General features: G+C 45.9%; 1 protein-coding gene across 1 annotated transcript in view; it reads right to left on the minus strand.

Annotated features, from left to right (window-relative positions):
- The window catches only part of Gipc2 (GIPC PDZ domain containing family member 2), an 81116-nt gene that overhangs the window by 7791 nt on the left and 51678 nt on the right, over positions 1–21647 (minus strand). Inside the window, exons 4-5 of the mRNA XM_008848633.3 lie at positions 7010–7116; positions 2312–2393 (exon numbers count right to left, since the gene is read on the minus strand). Of these exons, the coding sequence (XP_008846855.1) occupies positions 2312–2393; positions 7010–7116 (189 nt within the window). The remainder of the gene's footprint in view (positions 1–2311; positions 2394–7009; positions 7117–21647) is intronic.

Consider the following 21647-nt stretch of genomic DNA (forward strand, 5'->3'; position numbering starts at 1 on the left):
TCAGACCAAACCAAACTGCAGTCACTCATGATGAAGTTCTAACATCCCAGTAAAGCTAAGTTTTTAATCTGACCTTCAAGACATGAAGGGAGAGAGGTGGTAGCCAAGTCCCCAGATACACCATGTTTAGCTGGCATGACGAGGCAGTCCCTTCTGATTCCGTGTCACAGGGCAAGTAATCCTGAAATGACCAGTTGCTTTCCATATTTGTTTCCACTTTCTTTAAGCCCTTTCCTGTCTATGCAGCCAACCTCCTCTGCTCATCAGAACTCTCACTGTATTTTATAAAACGAAGTGTAACACACTTCTAAAATTGTAAATGAAACCTAATTAGGATCTTCAAACTTGTTTTAACAATTCAACAAAGATGTGGAGACGAGTGGAAACAGAAAAGCGGAGAATGGAAGGGCTCCCAACACTCCACCTGCGCAAGTGTCACCTGTCCACAGACCTGTCTTCACTTCCCCAGCTTCTTTGAGTATGAGGGGCCTCTGGTGGCTACGCGCAGCTTTGCAGTCCGCGGGGCAGGCAGGGCCTCCCAAGCTCCCCAAACTCTGGGAAGCTACTGTTCCAGCTGGAGGGAGTATCTCCCAACTGTGTTAGAAGTGAGAGAAGTAAACAGGGCTCTGAGATCTGTAAGGGCAGATCTGCATTAAACCTTCATTAGGCATTAAACACCGCGCAGGGAAGGGCGAGGTGGCACAGGTGACATGTTCACTGGAGCTTAAATGATCTCAGTCCCTGTGGCTGTGAGCTTCACAGCACTCAGGTGGCTCCAGAGACTGATGACTCCAAAGTCACTCTCAGGGGATGAAGCCAGCTCCTAACCACTGAGGGTGACATCAAGTCTCTTGTCCACATTACTTGTCTGGGCTGAGCCTTCTGCCACCAGCTCGTCAGCATCTAGCCCTCCCTGTCTCCACAACTGACTGTTTCCTGTGGCTGTATCTCACCCAGGGGCTGTGACAGATCGACTGCATGCTCCCTGGCTGTTGGATCATGGATCTGCAGCTTTAAGAAAACAGATGCAGGGGCTGGAGAGGTGGCTCAACAGTTAAGAGCTCTGGCTGCTCTTGCAGAGGACCCAAGTTCAATTCCCAGCACCCACATGGCAGCTAACAACTATCTGCAACTCCAGTTCCAAGGGATCTAACGCCCTCTTTTGACCTCCATGGGCATTGCATGACACGGGTGCATTTACACACATGCAGGCAATACATTAATAGACATAAAATAAAAATAATAAAATATTTTTAAGGAAAACAGATGCAGCGGGGGGGGGGAATCAGGTCCTCTCTTGTCCACCTGCTCTCTCTCCCCTGTCACTTGTGACACTGACTTGTGATTGCTCTCAGTCTCAGGCCTCCAGGACAGCTCAACTTTGAACAACAGGTTCTCTCTCGGATGGCACCCAGACACAGCCCTCTGAGACACAGAGAAAAGACAAAATGGATCCTCTTCAACTGTTGACCCATCATGCCTAAGGATTCACTGTCTCACCAAAACCCCTAGCTGTGTTTGGGGCCATGGGCTTTTCCTGGGCCACCTGGCTTGCCTTCGGAATGAAGCCTCAGCTCCCCGACCACAACCAGGGAAGCACAGCCCGATTTTGCTGCGTCGCCCTTCGGCTCCCCCATTCCTTTCAGCTGTCCTATTGCTCCCTTCGTGGATTTCCAGTGTTTTTCTACTTTCTCTCTTCTTAATAGAGTCTGTTGTTTGTTATCTTGACCCTGCATCACATCACACAGAGACAGCCACCCATCTGCCATCTAACCCCTAAAGTTCCAGATCTATCCATGCCTGAAGACAAGATCTATCTCTGAACTTTTCAGTTATAAAAACCAAAAATTTCTACCTTTTCTTTTTTCCCCTAGTACAGTTGGAATTAGGGGTTTTGGTTTTCAACATTTGCTACTGGCAGAGTTCAAGTTGATAAGTGAAGACCTTGACATCTTAACGGCTCTTAATGGATCCTTAATACAGAATTTAACCAACATGCATATGGCATCAAATAAGAAAACCGTACATATGCATCTCTTATATGTTTATTTCATATGCGTTTTTAATCTATAGAACAGGATAAAGGAGGCATTATTCACAGTGCAGAGATTAAGAACTAACTAAACTTTTAGAAGTTGACTTAGCACTAACAACTCACAACTAACAACTGGGAAAGGCCAGATCTTCTTTTTTTATTCTTTACTATTTTTACGTTCCTTTTTTATCACTCCACAAATCTTTTATTTTGAAAAGTATAACTGGTTATCAATGTTTAAAAAAACATAAATAATCATTAACAGTATAGACTTACCTAATTCAATATCTCGAATTCCCATGTACAGTTCAAGAAGATCATCAACTTTTTCAATCGCCTTTGCTTTGGCTTCGGAGGGCTTTAACAAAGAAGAGGGAGATAAGGTATTGTATTTCTATGATGCAATCTCCTGATGGTCGGGATGTGGGGGAAATGTGAGACAGAGCTGGCTCACGGTGCTACCCCTCAGCTCATTTTAGTGGGCAAATACTGGAATGTGCTGTATAGCTAAAAATAAATCAATACAGTAAGTACTTAATTACAGTGTCAGCATTAATGGATTTAAAAAAAGAAAAGCCAGGAACACAGTTCCCAAGTGGCTAACTAGCTATATGAGGGGAAAGATGTAAAATGACCACCCAGTAGTTTTAAAGGGTGTAAAAAGGTACAGAAGCACAAATCTTATATTTCTAAGAGTCAGAGAAGTAAGTCTTCAGAAAAAAGTGACTTAACTGTATTTTCAGAGATGACGAGCGGTCAGACAAGTGAGAAAGAGGCACTCTGGGTAGAAGCAACAGACATGCAAAGCCTGTGTGGGCTTGCAAAGTCTGATAGAAAAGCCTGGCATGTTCTACATACCATAAGAAGACCCTTGACCTGGACAAGACAGTGACACGTATGACTAGAACACAAGAGGCCTGAGTGCCACTAAAAGGTTTTAGTCTTTATTGGACAGGCCAGGATAAGCCAGGCTATCCAAACTCTGAGTGTGTGTGTGTGTGTGTGTGTGTGTGTGTGTGTGTGTGTGTAAGGGTGAGTGTGTGGAATGTAGGAGTCGTGTGAATGTGTACGGGGCCTATGAGTTTCTGTGTGACTGTGTGTCAGTGTAAGTGTATGTGGAGTGTTAATATCAGTGTTTCTGTGTGTTTGTGTGAGTTTCAGAGTGCTTGTGTGCATGTGTGAGTGCATGTATGTGCGTGTGGTTATGTATGTGTGTGTGGGTAAGGTGTATGTGTACATGAGTGGGCAAAGAGTGACCAGGAGTGTGTATGCTCTGTTGGGATCAAACCCAAGGTCTGTGCATTGTAGGCAAGCATCCCACCACTGAGCTACATCCCCAGCCCAAGTGTAGTTACGAGAATTAAACTTAAGAACAGTAAGACAAGACAGATTGCTCATCCTCCACTGCAGTGCATTTGACTTCCCCGTAAAGTGAGCAATCACACCCGGTAACTCAGCCCCTAACCTCTGTATCTACCCAGCCGCAGTGCGAGCTGTGGTACCAGGTGTCAGTCCTCCATACACAAACGGCCACCAACATGTGAACACTGGCTTCTGGCATAGTTCTGGGCCTATCGCCTCCTCCCATCTGCATTCTGCTTCAGTCCTCATCCTCATGGGCAGAGGTTTCCTCCTTTGCCCCTACCTCAAATCCATCCTATTCGACAAGCCACCCCTTGGAAACAAGGACTTTTTCTAAAACACAAAACTGATGTTGTTGCTGCCCCCACAATTATAAATGGATCCCCAGTTAACTCCAGGGCCTTTCACATCCTACCTGCCCCTTTCCTCCAGCCTCATCACCACCCACAAGGCACTTGCAGCAGCCCACACTCCAGTCTCACATGTGGGCTACACCCACCTCATGCCCATCATTATTTCACACCACAACACATCTCTCACTTGTACCAACTAGGTCATTTCTGGAGGGAACCTCTCACTAACTTCTTTCCTCTCCTGGTCCCTGACAATAGTTGATCAGCCTCTTCTTGGGGCAGTGTCCCAGACATTCTTCAGCCCCGCCCCACTGGTTCCTAAGGGCTCTGTCAATTCCTTTCTCTTCCTTTCTAGAAGGAACAAGGTCCTTACTCACCTTTGTATAGTCAGCACGTAAACTGTGCTAGGCTCAACAATCACAATGAATAAAAATGAGGTCTGTGTGGAGCATTGACCACAGCTTTCTGAATTTGTGCCACGTTTCAACTCCTTTTAATCCTTCCGTGTTTGAAACTAGATTGCAAGCGATTTGTACCAACTTTAATGTTAACATCAAACAAGCTTCTTCCTTTCCTATAAGCTAATATTAATTGACCTATTTAATTAAGAGGGCTATGTAAACGGATGGATGTTTACATGTTTGTCTTTGAATAACTCCTAGCTTCCCAGACAGATCTCAAGTTACCCTTTCCTGCTGTAGCAACTCACATATAGCAGGTGTTTAACAAACATTTATTAGCTGTGTTAACTATTAGATGATGACACTCGCCCCACAGGACATGGAGGTGCCCAGCACACCCTGCTTCTTCTGTGTCAAGTGCCCATTTCTCCCTCACAGCCTCCAGCAGAACACAGGACCAGCTTCTTACAGACTTGTCTTTTGCTGAGGCTTGTTTGCTGATGCAAGATACAGTGATAGTCTTCAGCAATGTGCCAGGCAGTGTTATGTGCAAAGGAAACAGTAGAAGCCGTAGGGAAAGCCACTAGATGTTCCTGCCCTGTGGTTTTGCATAGAACTCAGCATAGCACTTTTTCAAAACACTTCGGCCCTACCGAGTCTCTTAGCTGCCATTTGCCTCTGTACTGGTTAACTTTGCCAGCTTGATGGGATGTTGAATCACCATGGAAACAAATCCTTGGGCATATCTATGAGGGAGGTTCTAGATTAAGTTAACTGACATAGGAAGTCCTGCCCTAACTGTGGGTGGCATCATTCCATGAGCTGAAGTCCCAGAGTGAATTAAAAGAAAGCCTGAGGACCAGGACCCATCTCTCTGCTTCCTGACCAGGGGTATACTGTGACCGACTGCCTCCAGCTCCTGCCACCACGCCTTCACCACCATGATGGGCTGGATCTCTGGAACTAAAATAAACCCTTCTTCCCCTAAGTTTCTTTTGTCATGTATTCTGTCCCAGCACAAGACAGGTAACTTATACAGCCTCCAAATCAATCATTTCATTCCCCTTGGGCCAGGGTATCTGACTCACAGTCTTCTGGGTTCCTCAAAATGCACAGCACTCTAAGTGATTCAAATATAGTCCCAAGGACAGCTTTGACCCTGTGGGCCTTTAAGTACTTGCTCTAACAAACCAGCCCATGACTGGCCCTGTGTACTATCGTCTAACAAGCTCTGGGGACCCACTTGACAAACTGTTTCCTAACTGATCACCTGAATCATCCTCTGTTCTACAAACCTGGATATCTGTGGGCAGTGTTCACACACAGAGACTGGAATAGCCAAGTGCCTGGGGATCTGGGGGCAGCTTACACACAGAGAGACTGAGAGGGCCCAGTGCCTGGGAAGTCTAAGGGCAACATTCACACAGGGCAATTGGGAGGGCCCAGTGCCTGGAGATCTTAGACATTCACACACAGACTAGAAGGGCCCTGGGGATGTGGGGGTAGCTTACACACAGAGAGACTGGGAGGGCCCAGTGCCTAGGTGCTGCCCTTAGGAGCTCCAAGTCTCAGGTGTCTTCCCAACCTCCCCTTGGCCTCTGGGTTACCTTCAACACCTGCTGTCCTCACTGCAGGGAATAAACCTGCTTAGTGCCCCTGCCCATTCTGATGACTGCCACCTGACCCCCTGCTGGTCTCTTCTTTCCCCATTTCTTCCTCCATCCATCTCTTCTTCTGTCTTCTACTCAAACCCTGGTCTTTGGATAGACACAGTCAGTCAAAATGTGAAACCCTTGCTTTTCTCAAGCTAAAATAAACCCATTGATAATTCATTAATGCTGCAAAAACTTGAGTTCCTCTGACACAAGAAATGCCATTCTAGGTGCACAAGGTTTGTGAGGAAAAGTTAATAGCAGATAAGATTAAACAAAATAAAGACATAATGAGTCCAGAGGTATTTACTACTTTGAAGAAATTGAAGGTTTGAGAAGTAGGCGAGGTAGAGAGAACAGAAGGACAACTCGACAGGCTATTCAGAAAAGGCTTTTGAGGTAAGGTGATACACAGGCAGAAACCTGACAGAGGCCAGGGGATAAGCCAGGCAGGTCAAGGTAACAGCAGCACCAGGACCCTGAGCGAGGGAAACACTGGGAGATGGTGGGGACGAGGAGGAGACCCATCTGGCTAAAGCAGGGGGAGCTGGGAAAGGTGGTGACTGTGACACAGGAAACCCCTGGAGGGTTGTGGACAGAAAGGTAAATGACCTCCTCTCACTCCTGTCTCTAAAGCATATTCCAGCTGCTGTCCAGCACAGAAGGAAAGAGGGGAAAGAGCACAGAGAGACCGAGTCAATAACTGCAGCCTCCGGGGTAAGATGACAGTACCTGGACTCCGAGAGGCAAGTTGGAGGCTCGCATACTGCAGAAAGAGTGATAGATGGCGGACAGAGTGTAGGGCATGAAAAAAGTCAGAGATGACGACAATATTTCCACAGGAGCCTGGACGTCATTACCACAGTCTCCATAATTGAGTCTACTCCTAGCTCTGTTTTGTTGACTTATTTTAAATCTTTAGATTGGCCAGATGTCCGCAGACAAGTCTAGACAAAGTGGTCCACAGGAGATGAAGAACACCACAGATCACAAGCCCGCCTCCTTCACGGTGTCTCTGTATTTTCCACCAAAATGCCTTCGGTGATTTTCATACTTCGTAAGGAGATAATGAATGAAAAGCAGAGGCTTTGATACCAGCGAGTGGCTTTTACTTAACCTGGTGATTGTACCTTTATCCCTGGCCCTAAAAAGCATGACTGTCTGTACATCTCCAGGCAGAGTGGGAACTGAGTGCATTTAACATACCATTTCTTCCACTGTGGCAGGACCCTTTGATCTCAGGCGAAGAGTACCTCTCGAAGTCCCAATTTTTTCTGTTGCTGTCTTTCCAGCTTTTGACCTTGGTCCAATTTCTGGAAACATACCAAACAGGAAAAGGTACGTATTCAGAAAGAACCATCAGGTTGCTGAGAAAGACAAGGTAATGTCCATCATAAAACAATATATGATTATGACAGAGATTTAAAAGGCTATGCCTTCTTACAGAACTCCCTGAAACAAACCCACCTACCTGCCTTGCATCATTCTCAGACGGGAGTGTCTAGGAGAGAATGGGAGGGAGGTTGGAGGCTAAAAGAAAGAAACAATGAAAGAGTTGGCTTTATTCTGAGGGCAAAGGGTTCTGAGAAGCCAGAAAGCAGCCAAGAAATCTCAGCTGGGCTTCATCCCTCATGAAGAAGTGGAAAAGCTACATGTGGTTTATTATTCAGGTACTAAGCCCTCCTTGAAGCTTTATGTATACAATACATGTACACAGGCTGGCCTGTGAGGCCTTGTCTCCCAGGTGCGGAGGATGGTCTGCGGAGGGGTTTTCTGCCACATCTTGGGAAGGAAGCCAAGTGGGAATGCACCGCCGGCGTGGAGAGAAAGATGGCCCCGACACCTCACCGCGTGGAAGCAAGAGGGGGCATTTACCCACCTGGGACGAGACTGAGGGCCCAAGATGCATGGGCGAAAGTCAACGGAGACTATGGGTGGCCTCAAGAGCATCTGAAGTGGCGGGCTCTGAGCCGGACACAAGAGTGCTTCTCTGTGTAAGTTCCCCCATTTATCCCCTTCCTACCCTAGGGCATAAACCATAATAAATTCACATAAAAAAATATTATATGGTTTGTCTGACCATGCAAGAGACCCCAAGAGAACTCTGGTGACAGGCCTGTTATCAACCTCATTTATAAATAAAAGAATTAAACTTTGTGGAGGTAGGATTCAAAACCAAGTCTTGCCATGTATGGTGGCTCATCCCTACAATCCCAGCACTGGAGAACTGAGGCAGGAGGATTACTAAAACCAGGTCTTAGGATCCCAATGTCTTCATGCTTTGCCCAACTACACACCAATAAGAAGCTCAAAGAATTAATTCAAAGGTGGCACACTGAAGGGCAGGGTCATAAAGGAAAACTCTTGAGCCATTCAAAGAAGGAACTCCCCAGTTACCAGGAACGAGCTGAAGAGAGGCCACTCCAGCCCTGTGCTTGTCTTGAATGGGATTTATTTTTTCTTTCGCAATGCACCAAGAGTCATTTTGTGATGCATTCATTCTAAGCAGCAACATAATTGAGTGAAAGGGAGGAGCATAACTGGAAGGGGTGGACCCACCTAGACCTCTGCAGGAACATATGCCCTACAGGAACAGAGTCCCTGCTTAACCAGATTCACTGTTTGGCAAAGAAACTTGATATTCAGGGGTTCCTATGAATTTCCTGGGGGGGTTTTGTTTGTTTGTTTTTTGTTTTGTTTTTTTTTTTTAGTTTAGGCAACTAAGCCCAACTTGTAAAAAAATAACACACTGGTAAAAGCAAAAGAACTCCAATTCCAAATAAATACAGGCTGCCAACTAATAATGCTGCAAATATGTCTAAGTCCCCTTGACAGAGGACTCTGTGTGGCTGCAGTCTAGGGCAAGCTTCAGGGAGAGTATCACCAAGGAAACAGCCAAGCTTGCAGACAAGAACCACAAGCAGGCTGCTAAATGCAAGCAGGGAGAGAGATCTGAGCCAAGCTCTGGATCTGCAAGGCACACACGGATGCATTCTTGGGAAGATCCTAGACTGAGTCCCGTCTTCAGGCAAGGACTGTTTTCTTACTGAAAATCTAGGCCAATGTGTTTCAGGATCTTACACATTCATTTTAACCTGATTTCAGGGACAGATCTAAAACACAAGTTTCCCTCTGAGAATAGAAGTGGAAAAAGTCACCCTATGATGAGTGAGTAGGCTGGTTCCCCTTGGGAAAAGATCCTACAAATGGTGGCTGATGAGGTTAGGCAGAGCTCAAATGCTAGTCATGGTGACTAAACAGGTTCTCAGAAGACTAAAAAGCTGCACTAGCCAGCCCAGGGCACTGGCTTGCCTGTTACCCCATGTCCCCAGGGAAGGAAGGATTCTCAGCTGCTCAGAAGAGAGTTCCAAAAAGAGTACCAAGGGGAAAGAACAGGTCAGTCTGTCATTAGCAGCACTTGGCCACAGGCGAATCCTCGGCCCAGGGTCCTGTACATCGCAAAAGCAGAAAAGACAGGCTCGGCTTAATGGTACAAACCACTAAATAGAACATGTGCGCACCCACAGCACACTGCTGCAATTTCACCATGTCATCCAAAATAGCACTCACAAACATGCCGCACTCACACATGCACACACCACCCCACTGTGATTTCAGCATACACTCCACAGCACACACACACACCACCATCATCAGTACCACCTGGGTTTCACCACGCACTAAATTGTATAGACACACACACATGCCAACCTACTCAACATAACTTGTCTTCCCAAACTTTCTCTTATAGAATAGAAAATAAACTGCTCAGTTAACACGTGTTTTGGATAGCACTATTTACAAATGTGTAACTGCAAAGTATACATGAGCATTCCGAATTGTCAGCAAGTGTCTCCCGTGATTTTGTGAGCATGATACACCCCTGGAAAATCAAACAACTCTGCATTCATTGCAGAGCAAATAGAAGGTTCTGGTATTTACAAAGCTAAGAACCCAGACTCTGGAGTGGAGCTTCAGAAAGGCTCGGTCAGCCCTCTACAAACTGAGATGGCCAAGATAACGTCTGTGATGGTTAGTTTTAATTGTCAACTTGGCACACTGTAGAATGGCCTGGGAAGAGAGTCCCAGTGAGGGACTGTCTGGATCAGCTTGGCCTGTGGGCATGTCTAGGGGGACTGTCTTCATTATGCTCATTGATGTGGGAAAAACCCAGACTAAAAGTGGTGGCACCATTCCCTGGGCTTGGGTCCGGAATCATACAAGTGCAGAGAGAGCGAGCTAAGTCATCAGCAGTGTGCATGCATTCTCTCTCTGCACCTGTGGATATGATGTGACTAGCTGTTTCCAGTTCCTGCCGCCTTGACTTTCCTGCTATGATGGATTGGAACCTGAAATTTGAACTAAAATAAACCTTTCCTCCCCTAAGGTGCTTTCTGTCAGGGAATTTCATCACAGCAATAGAAATAAAACCAGAACAATGACTCTATCTTATCTCACTCCTCCTCACAACACCAGACTGTAGAAGGGAAAATTATGTAAAGCAGAAGACTGCTTATTAATAAGTTCTGGGGCTGGAGAGATGGCTCAGTGGTTAAGAGCACTGGCTGCTCTTGCAGAAGACCAGGTTCAGTTCCCAGAACTCACATGGCAGCTAATAAGCAATCGTAACTCCAGTTCCAGGATCCAACGCCCTTCCCAAACTTTCTCTTATAGAATAGAAAATAAACTGCTCAGTTAACACGTGTTTTGGATAGCACTATTTACAAATGTGTAACTGCAAAGTATACATGAGCATTCCGAATTGTCAGCAAGTGTCTCCCGTGATTTTGTGAGCATGATACACCCCTGGAAAATCAAACAACTCTGCATTCATTGCAGAGCAAATAGAAGGTTCTGGTATTTACAAAGCTAAGAACCCAGACTCTGGAGTGGAGCTTCAGAAAGGCTCGGTCAGCCCTCTACAAACTGAGATGGCCAAGATAACGTCTGTGATGGTTAGTTTTAATTGTCAACTTGGCACACTGTAGAATGGCCTGGGAAGAGAGTCCCAGTGAGGGACTGTCTGGATCAGCTTGGCCTGTGGGCGTGTCTAGGGGGACTGTCTTCATTATGCTCATTGATGTGGGAAAAACCCAGACTAAAAGTGGTGGCACCATTCCCTGGGCTTGGGTCCGGAATCATACAAGTGCAGAGAGAGCGAGCTAAGTCATCAGCAGTGTGCATGCATTCTCTCTCTGCACCTGTGGATATGATGTGACTAGCTGTTTCCAGTTCCTGCCGCCTTGACTTTCCTGCTATGATGGATTGGAACCTGAAATTTGAACTAAAATAAACTTTTCCTCCCCTAAGGTGCTTTCTGTCAGGGAATTTCATCACAGCAATAGAAATAAAACCAGAACAATGACTCTATCTTATCTCACTCCTCCTCACAACACCAGACTGTAGAAGGGAAAATTATGTAAAGCAGAAGACTGCTTATTAATAAGTTCTGGGGCTGGAGAGATGGCTCAGTGGTTAAGAGCACTGGCTGCTCTTGCAGAAGACCAGGTTCAGTTCCCAGAACTCACATGGCAGCTAATAAGCAATCGTAACTCCAGTTCCAGGATCCAACGCCCTCTTCTGACATCCACAGGCATTGCGCAGCATGGGTGCACTTACATACATACAGGCGATATGCTCATACACATAAAATAAAAATAATAAATAAAATGTTTTTAATAATAAGTCCTTCTAGATCTGCTTGAGGTTCATGGAAAAATGAGTAGAAAGTACGGAAATTTCCTCCATAAACTCCTTGATACCCCACACCCTCCCCATCATCAGTATCTCCCCATAAGAGCAGGGAATCCATACTAGTTCAACTCTGTCACCCAGAGTCCACAGCTGACACTGGGACCCACCCTTGGTGTGATATGTCCTATGGGTTGGGGTAATGGCATAATGATATGTACCCATCACCAAGTATCATGCAGATGTGTTGCTGCCCCAAATTCCATCATCACACAATTTTTTTAATCATGTCTTCAAACCCATCTTTTTCTTAGAACGTGTCATGTCCAAATCAACCACGTGGTGGCACCAAAACAGAAGTTAAAGTTTAAGCTCTGGTTGGGCCCAGCCTTCAGAGGCATCACCACTAAGGACATAGCCCATAGGTTTCTCCATGATCTGAGAGTTCAGGGACATAAGTCAACTTGTTTCTACATGAAAACAGGCAATGTGATCCTGCTCACAGCAGGGAGGGAGATGACAGGTTTCATGTTTTGGGAATGTTTTGAAGCTTTTGAATGTTGACAGACTGGCCTAATTTGGGGTATGGCTTGCCTAAGCATGTCTGGGTAGCCAGACCAAGCCCTAAATTCATCAGCTCACATGAATGAATGCACACAAGGCCTCTCGGGTTGAATTAGGGAAGACATGGTTCAAACTATAGAGACTAGTAACCAGTCCCAACTTGCAAATTCACTGCACTCACAAGGGTTCCCCACTCTACGCAGGAGGTGGAGGGACACACCTGCCTGCCATAGACACTGTGGGCACAGAACAGTCATCTTGTGGGGGTCTGGTTGCTTCTGCCGTTGAACTGCATGTCACCAAGGGCCAGCTGTGTTTCTCCCCAAACCTTCTTATGGCGGTTACATCTTTCACTCTAATTATGTGATTTAATTTAAAAGTACATGAGCTGATGAAATGAGAAGTTATTACTGTGGAAACTAGGTTGACTGCCTTGGAACGATTCCATAAGAATTGATGGGGAAAAAAGGCATAAGGCAAGATGACCCTAAGAGATTAAGAAAAGCGTTTTTTAATAAGGACTATTTCATATATCTGGCTCTTTTTTTCTAATGAAAATCTCATATGTATATATTAAAGTTGTGATTATAGAAGAAAAAATTCCAGCTAGATGTGAGTATACTCAAGAGAGAGAGACAGGAGGATCTGGAGTTCAAGGCCAGCCTTTGCTACATTGTGAATTCCAGGCCAGTCTGGGGTCTACATGATACCCAGGAAGAAAGGAGGAAAAGAAGGAAGGGAGGGATATAGATTTCCTGTGGGAAGGGTTTTTCTGACTTATTTTGTTCAGATTGTCCTTTAACAAAGAAACTTCTGGTTACTCACACTGTATTGACAGAAAAAGTTCTGTGTTTCCTTTACAAATTTCTATCTCAGACCTGAATGGGTCTTTTCTGATCCAAGTGCTCATAAAAACATGTGAAGCCAGGACTCCAAGGCACCTTTTCTTGGCTGTTTCCTTGTAGCCGAGTGTTTAAATGGACATATAATTCTGATGGAATGAAAAACAAATTATATTGTGTATTATATTTTTGTAAGTTTATATTTTTATTTTACATATATGAGTGTATTGCCTGCATGTATGTAAGTGCACCTGTGTCGTGCAATGCCCAAGAAGGTCAGAAGAGAGCATCTAATTCCCTAGAACTGGAGTTATGGACAGTTGTTAGCTGCCATGTGGGTGCTGGGAACTGAACTCGGGTCCTCCCCAAGAGTAACCAGTGCTCTTAACCACTGAGCCATCTCTTCAGCCCCCAATAAAATCATTTTGAAAGACCTTTTAGATCAATAATGACAACACAATGTGCATTTCTGGGGCTGGAGAGATGTTCAGTGGTTAAGAATGCTGGCTGTTCTTGTAGAAGACCTGGGTTCGAATCCCAGCACCCACATGCCAACTAACAGCTGTCCGTAACTCCAGTTCCAGGGGATCAAGTGCCCTCTTCTGTCCTCCATGGGCATTGCACGACACAGATACACTTACACACATGCAGGGAGAACACTCATACACATAAAATAAAAATACATTTAAAAAAAAAAAGAATGTGCATTTCTATGTTTCAAATTAAAATGACACATTTATGTGGATGTGACTGTTTGGGATGACCATTTTTTTTGTCTTTTTTGAGACAGGGTCTCCCTGTAGCCCCAGCTGTCCTGGAACTCACTATGTAGACCAGGCTAGCCTCGAACTCACAGAGATCTGCCTGCCTCTGCCTCCCAAGTGCTGGGATTAAAGGCATGCGCCACCATGCCTAGTGGGATGACCATTTTAACTGACATTTTCAGTATTCCAATCCTGGCTGTGTGGTGGAGCTCAGGTAGGAGGATGGGGAAATAGGGAAGATGTGCAGACAGGGGCTGCAGAGATGGCTTAGTGGTTAAGATCACTGACTGCTCTTGCAGGGGACCTGGGTTCAGTTCCCAGGACCCACATGGCAGCTAACAACCATCCATAACTCCAGTTCCAGGGGATCTGTGGACATTACATGCAGAGATACATTTATATATATACAAGCAAATCACTCATACACATAAAAATAAATAAAGCATATATTAAAAAGAAAAGTGTAGCTGGGCATGGTGGCACACGCCTATAGTCCCAGCACTTGGGAGGCAGAGGCAGGTGGATCTCTGTGAGTTCAAGGCCAGCCTGGTCTACATAGTGAGTTCCAGGACAGCTGGGGCTACAGGGAGACCCTGCTTCAAAAAGACACACACAAAAAAAAAAAGTGCAGAGAAAAGTCAAAAGCACTGTTCTCAGGAGGCGCATGCAGGAGACGTGGCTTAGATCCTCAGTAACAAGGGTGGCACCTGGGAGGCTGGGTCCTTTCCCCACTTTTGCATGGCAGAAGGGCTCTAGTTAGCCTGGAACATGATCCACACTGTAAGCTTGGAGACAGAGAACAGGACAACAGGTGGTGGGCACAGAGGGACATAGCTGTACCCAACACTTGCCCAGGGACTGAGCTATAATTCAGAGTGCTTGCACAGGACCCCTGAGGCCCAGAGAGAGTTGTCCAAGGATACCCGGGTGAAAGAACGGGACTTTTAAAACACAGAGTTCAAGAGGGGAGGCAGGACAAGATCAGACTTTCGAAGCATGAAATGGTAAGGAAGGCCTAGAAACGGGCTTAAAGGGGTGCACTGCAGTAAGGTGGAGGTCATGTCTGCAAGAGTGGGAGAGGGAAAAAATCAACAGTATTTTGGTAATAAAAAGGGAAGAAATGAATCACCTTCAGTCCAACTCTGTGAGAGAAAATAAAAGTTGTTTTAATATTTTTCATTAGCTTTCACCTGAAAGTATGGGCCCTTTCCACTTTCCTGACTTCTCAAAAATGCATATGGTCTGGCTTTTTAGCTTGTGTGTGTGTGTGTGTGAGAGAGAGACAGACAGACAGAGACAGACAGAGACAGAGACAGAGACAGACAGAGACAGAGACAGACAAGAGACAGAGAGACAGAGAACAAGTCTCACTAGGTAGCACAGAGTAGCTTGGAACTCACTATATAGCTCAGGCCAGCCTCAAGCTTGCAATGATCTTCTGCTTCTACCTCCTAAGCACAAGGGTCATAAGCATGAGCTGCCACACCCAGTGACCCAGCCTTCAGGACTTCTTGTGAGGACTTTACCACTGAGCTCTGAACCCTCTACCTTCAAACCTGGTGTTCAGTGCATCTCATAATATCTATGAGTTATGCTTACAGCTGCCTTCTGACAGGCCATGGTTCACTCTGCAAGACAACTGCGTGGTCACATCTGTGCTGTGATCCACAGATGGAGGTTAGGAGCATGGACATTAGACTCAGCACACCTGAGTTAGCATGCTCACAGCCTCCATAGACAACTTGGAGTCCTTATCTATACACAGAACAGCGTTTGGGTGCATGTAGGAAAGGCCTCGCCCTGCAGCCTGCTCATGGCAGAGAGCTGCTGCTGCCTGAAGCCCTTTCAGAGAGGAGTCTGCTCTTCCACTCGCTCCTGCGAAAGACAGTCCATCATCTCTCTGAAAATGATAAACATACAAATGTCTCTCTTTAAATGTTCAAAAAGCTGTCACTTCAAATACCAAGAACACGGGCCTTTTTTGTACTTAACTTTATCCCCCTCTCTCTTTTTGTTTGTCTTAATTGGCATACTTTTAAATAAATGTTTTATTTTCTTTGAGGATTTCGAACAATGTACTTTGACCATATTCACCCCAACTCCTCCCAGATTCGACCCCGCCTTCCTGCTCCTCAACATCGTGTCCTCTTTTCTAAAACTGAATAATCCATCAATTCCAACTTGTGCTGTCCATATACTTCGGGTGTGGGGTCATCCATTGGCGTATGGTCAACCTACCAGAAACCACATACTTAAAGAAAACTGACTCTCCCTCCCCCCAGAGGGCTCATAATTAGCATATATTTTACCCCTCTCACATACAAAGCCATATAATGTCTCCCTTCAATTCAAAGTAGGAAAGTAACAGATGACTCTCCTAGGGCTCCACTCCAATTCCTCAAAGTTGTCAAAGCCAAGTCCCTCATGGGGCATTCCCAAGTGGGGAGCCTCCGGGGCCCATCTCATTGGTAGAAGGAATTAAAGGGGAAGGAGAAGGAGCTACTGCAAAGCTGAAAATGAGTGCAATCCCAGGACTCCAGTCCCTGTCCCCCACTACTGAGTCACAATACCATGTGAGGAAGCAACCAGATGTTATCAGCCCTCTATCCCAGAAAAGGAAACACACAGTCCTCCCCTAAACACTCCTGTAGGGAACACTCAGCTGCCTCACCAAATCCAACTATCTCTGTCGTTTCCATCTTGAGTTGTACAGCACTGAAACACTGTGGGGTGAGCTGGCCACAGGCAGAACTTCACAACAGCCTCAGTACCACAAGCCCACTAAGCAAATTCACAGAGGATGGATCTCACCACATCAGTTTATGAACCCTGAGGGGGAGAGAGGAGTAGTTTTACAAGCATCGAAACCACCTTTGAGTACTTAGAGCTGCACATCCACACTGGTGTCATTTTACAGATAAGCACTCATCCCTTGTGGTCATACAATTCATAAACAGGCACTGGAATGTTAACTCTCATTAGAAAGTCCATATTTTTTAAAGGATTTATTTTAATTTTAATTTTAATTATGTGTATATGTAGGGAAAGGGGTAATGTGCATGTGAGTGCAAATGCCCTCAAAGACTAGAAGAAGGCATCAGATCCCCTGGAGCTAGAGTCGCAGGCAGTTATGAGAGCCTGACCTAGGTGCTGAGAACTAAACTAGGGTCCTCTGAAAGAGAAGCAAGCCCTCTGACCTGCTGAGCCATCTCTCTAGCCCCAAAAGTCCATGTTCATAACCACTTAGTCTAGAGCTGTCAAAAAGTCCTGTGCTTTGACACAGGCTCCTGGGTCAGAGTCTTCCTGGAAAAAGTGATGTCCAAGCAGAGCCCCAGCCATCAAGGGTAAAGACAGCGAGACCTTAGCCAAAGTAGGCACAGAGGCAGAGGAGAGAAAGAAGTGTTCTGAGCCATGGGTTCAGCAAGGTCAAAGACACAGAGATAGGGAGGAAGGAGCCTCAGAGTCCCAACGGGTGACCCTCCCACCTGGGTGACTCAGTTCTCTGGTTCTCCAGTCTTTCTGGGAATGAGTCATCTGAAATTTCTATCCCACTGGATACCTGAGCAAATTACTGTACATGACAGCAGGTATTTTTTTTTAGGTATTTTTAATTAGTTGGCCATTTTTTGGTAGCTGTGCTTTTGAGACTAGGTCTCATGTAACCAGGACTGGCCTTGAGCTCACTATGTAGCCAAGGATGACCTTGAAGTTTTGACCCTTCTGCCTCACCCTCCCACATGCTGGGGTTACATGTGTGCACCCCCATTCCTAGCAACTGACTTTTTTGTTTTGGTTTGGGGTTTTGTGATATGGTCTTCCTGTCACCTCAGTTGGCCTGGAACTTGCTATGTAGACCAGGCTGACCTCGGTCTCACAGAGATCCACCTGTCTCTGCCTCCAGAGTGCTGGAATTAAGGGTGTGTGCCACCATGCTTGGTGTGAGTTGACTTTTTTTTTTAAGCCTGATTTATGTAGTATTGGGAATCAAACCCAGGGCTTTGAGCATGCTAAGCAAAAATTCTATCAATTCAGCTACATCTCAATCTCTACATTTTTTAAAAAATAAGGGTTTACTGCTTGCTTTGGAAGAGTCTATATTGGTAACCAGCTGGGCTATTACATTGAAAATACCGTCAACAGTTTGATTCAGACTTTCATCTCGCACATCTGCCACACCCCACAGAAGGCAATCTGGTCCTTCATTCACTTTCTCCCATAGTATCTTTGTGAAAAACATCAAATTAATGTCCACATATAAGACCCAGAATATCTCAATTTGAGGGGGCCAGAGGATGTTCTAGTGCATAGAAACATGATGAACTGGCATGCTCTGACACCCCCAAATTTGTCACTGTATGCACTTTCAACCTCAGCCAAAAAAATATATGTGTACCGCTGTCTGATGAAATGCACCAATATATCTAAAGCTCACCTCTCCCTAACCATCCCCAGAGCCACTTCCAGACCCCAAATACCTCTGTTCTAATTCTAACATTATTGTTTTGCAGGATCCTAGCATAGAAATCTTGGGAGCAGCACTGACTTGTGGGCTTCTCTCCTCCCGTTTCCTAAATGTCAGCCACCCACCTCCTGCCTCTTCCTACCCCTGCAATTTTATTCAGACTCTTTTCCTCCTTGGAATTCCCACTGTGGCTCAGACTGGTTTCTTCTCTACTGCTACAAAACACTACCCATGGCTCCTCCATCTAGTCAGATATAGTCATGTCAGTCTTCCTGACTTAATTCCCAAAAACCGGTTTAACCGTGTCATTCTCCAATTCCAGAGCCTAGTGGCCCCCACCAGCCTCTGCCGCAGCACACATTCCCCAGCTGGTCTCCAGAGCTCCTCTTAACAAGGCCCTAAGCAGATCCTGCGAGCTAGTCCACGCAGCTCTGCAAAACCAGGCTCTTCGCTGTCCTGGAAGCCCTCCTTCCCTAGAACACTCCCTTCCCACCCTCCCAAGGCAAGTTCAAGGGAAATTCTCAAGGAATCGTTTTTACCTACTCAGTCTGTTCCCGTGATTCCCCTCAGAACTCCCATTTAAGTTTCCAGAGTGAATTTTAAATGCAACTTCACAGTTCCCTAAGCAACAAATGTCAAAAACAAGCAAATAAAGAAGAAATTGGATCTATTCATGCCCTCCACTACCCCACGTATACCCGTCCCCCACTGTTTGGTTTTGTTTGGGAAGTCTTTCTCCAACCCAGGACCCAGAGGTTGCTCTCGGTCCATCAGTGGCCCACCCTAAAGCCTTGTGTCTAGTCTCTGTGCCCATCAGCTGCCCAAGCCCAGGGTGATGGAAGTCTCTTCCTCAGATTGCAAAGCCACCTCTCTTGAGGCTCTGATATCCTGTGTCATCCAATCAGATGGCCTGTTCCTTTCATGGGCAGTATCTGCTTCTTGACATTGGCAGGCGCCTACCATAAGCCACCTGGCCCGTGACATTCTCTTTGAGAAAGTTCCCTTCCAGTCTTGCTTCTTCTCCCTCCTCCATTACTTTCTCAGAACCCCTCCCGACCATCAGTCAGCTCTTGGGCGAACTGCACTGTCTACGTCTGCAGTGCAGAAGTCTTGGAGCCTGTGTGGTATTCTTCTCCAACCCAGGACCCAGAGGTTGCTCTCGGTCCATCAGTGGCCCACCCTAAAGCCTTGTGTCTAGTCTCTGTGCCCATCAGCTGCCCAAGCCCAGGGTGATGGAAGTCTCTTCCTCAGATTGCAAAGCCACCTCTCTTGAGGCTCTGATATCCTGTGTCATCCAATCAGATGGCCTGTTCCTTTCATGGGCAGTATCTGCTTCTTGACATTGGCAGGCGCCTACCATAAGCCACCTGGCCCGTGACATTCTCTTTGAGAAAGTTCCCTTCCAGTCTTGCTTCTTCTCCCTCCTCCATTACTTTCTCAGAACCCCTCCCGACCATCAGTCAGCTCTTGGGCGAACTGCACTGTCTACGTCTGCAGTGCAGAAGTCTTGGAGCCTGTGTGGTATTCTGAAGCGGGAACATGTAACCTTAAGCCTTGGCACCCAGCAGACTGCAGTCTCTCCCTGTGCTTCCACACCACCGTAAGAGACCTTGTGGGTGACTTAACCGCTCAGCCTCAGTTTACCTATCTGGAAAATCCTCATTGGTGGCATAAGGATTAACCTGGGCCTTAAGTGCTCCAGCCCTAACAGCAACTGCCTCCATCTCTGTGACTAATCCAGCACTACACCAAACACTTCACATACATAGATGTAAACTTCACAGATGCCATGGATTAGGAAGCTGGAAAGCTGGGTTGCAGAACACCATGACCACACAGCTAATAAGTAGGGGAAGAAGATGCAAATGCCAGTGTTTGGGCTTAGAGTCCTTAATCTTCTCTTAACCCTAAGGTACTTCTATCGGGCATCCAATAAATGATGGCATTATTGACAAGAGAATTGTTTGACTCTTAGTGTATTTGCCTCTACGCAAATGCAAACTTGTTACGGAGGCAAACAGTGACTTAGTATAGCAACTGTCAGAAAACAGGCTCTGGAAACTACTTGAGTGTCTAAGAAGCCTGCCTCCTTCTCACTAAGGCCTTGGGCAAACAGCTTTGACATTAGCATAACTATGGGATTAAATGATTTCCTTCTTAGAAAGTATTTATAAAAGTAGGTTGGGCTGGAGAGATGGCTCAGTGGTTAAGAACACTGGTTATTCTTGCAGAAGACCTGGGTTCAAATCCCAGCACCCACATGGCGGCTAACAACTGTCTGTAACTCCCATCCCAGGGGATCCAATAGCCTCTTCTGACCTCCGCGGGCATTGCATGACACACGTGCACTCACCTACATGCAGGCAATACATGCATTACACATAAATCTTTTTTTAAATAAAATAAAATAGAAGGTTGGGGGATGGCTCAATGGGTAAGAGTGCTTGCTATATAACCTATGTTCAAATCTCCAACACCCACATAAAAAACCCAGGCATGGTTGTATGTGCCTGAAACCCCAACACTGAGAGGCAGAGGCAGGTAGATTCCAAGAGTTCACTGGCCAGTCAGCCCAGCTGAGCTTCCGGTTCAGTGAGAGACCCTGTCTCAAGGGAATGAGGCAGAGAGACACCCGCTGTCCTGAACATGCAAGCCACACTCACATGCAAGCACCACACACACACACACACACACACACACACACACACAGAACTTATAAAAGTGAATGGCAACTACAACTGCCATCTTCCACTACTTGGTTTGAAATGAGAAATTGCCACAGTGCCAGCTTTCAGCAGATGCCTGCTATCACCAACTTGCCTGCTTTTGCTGCTTCGTGCCAGTTTCTTTCGTTGCTAAAGTTATTCCTCGCAGAAAAGGCCGCACCTTCACATGGCAGCACAGGCTGCAGGTTCCTTATCTGAATGTGTGTGATCAGAAGTCTTTCAGAGATTGGAGATTACGTTTTCAGATTTGGGGTTTTCAGCAGGTGTTTGCTGGGATACCCTGGAGGTGGGAGCCATGGCTACACATGAAACTCAGTTACATTTCACAGACTAACCCACAACCTGAAGGCTATTCTGTGCAATATTTTCAGTGTACCTAGGACACATCACATTAAGTCATGGTATTTTTCATTTCTAGTCACGCATGGTGTTCAAAAAATTCCAGTTTGGGACTATTTCAGATTTCAGACTTTTGGATAAGGGCCCACATATTTACTACATTTCATCTCTTCTTCGTATTCTCCAGGATATTTTGTAAAGTCCAGAATCTACAACTAAGCACCAAAAGCATCAGTTGTTGGAAATTTTTTACTAGAAATAGCATAAATAAAAATAGAGTATTTTCTTAAGATGTGTGTAGTGCCTCATACCTGTAACCACAGAGCTCAGGAGGCAGGGGCAAGAGGATTACTGCTGCACATCTGAGGCCAGTCTGGTCTACATAGTGAGTACCAGGTCAGTCAGTGCTATATAGTGGGACCCGGCAAAGAAAGAACAGAGGGAGGGAGGGAGGGA

This window comes from Nannospalax galili, unplaced genomic scaffold (assembly GCF_000622305.1).
Source record: "Nannospalax galili isolate Female #2095 unplaced genomic scaffold, S.galili_v1.0 scaffold1124, whole genome shotgun sequence".
In the NCBI taxonomy this organism is placed as follows: Eukaryota; Metazoa; Chordata; class Mammalia; order Rodentia; family Spalacidae; genus Nannospalax; species Nannospalax galili.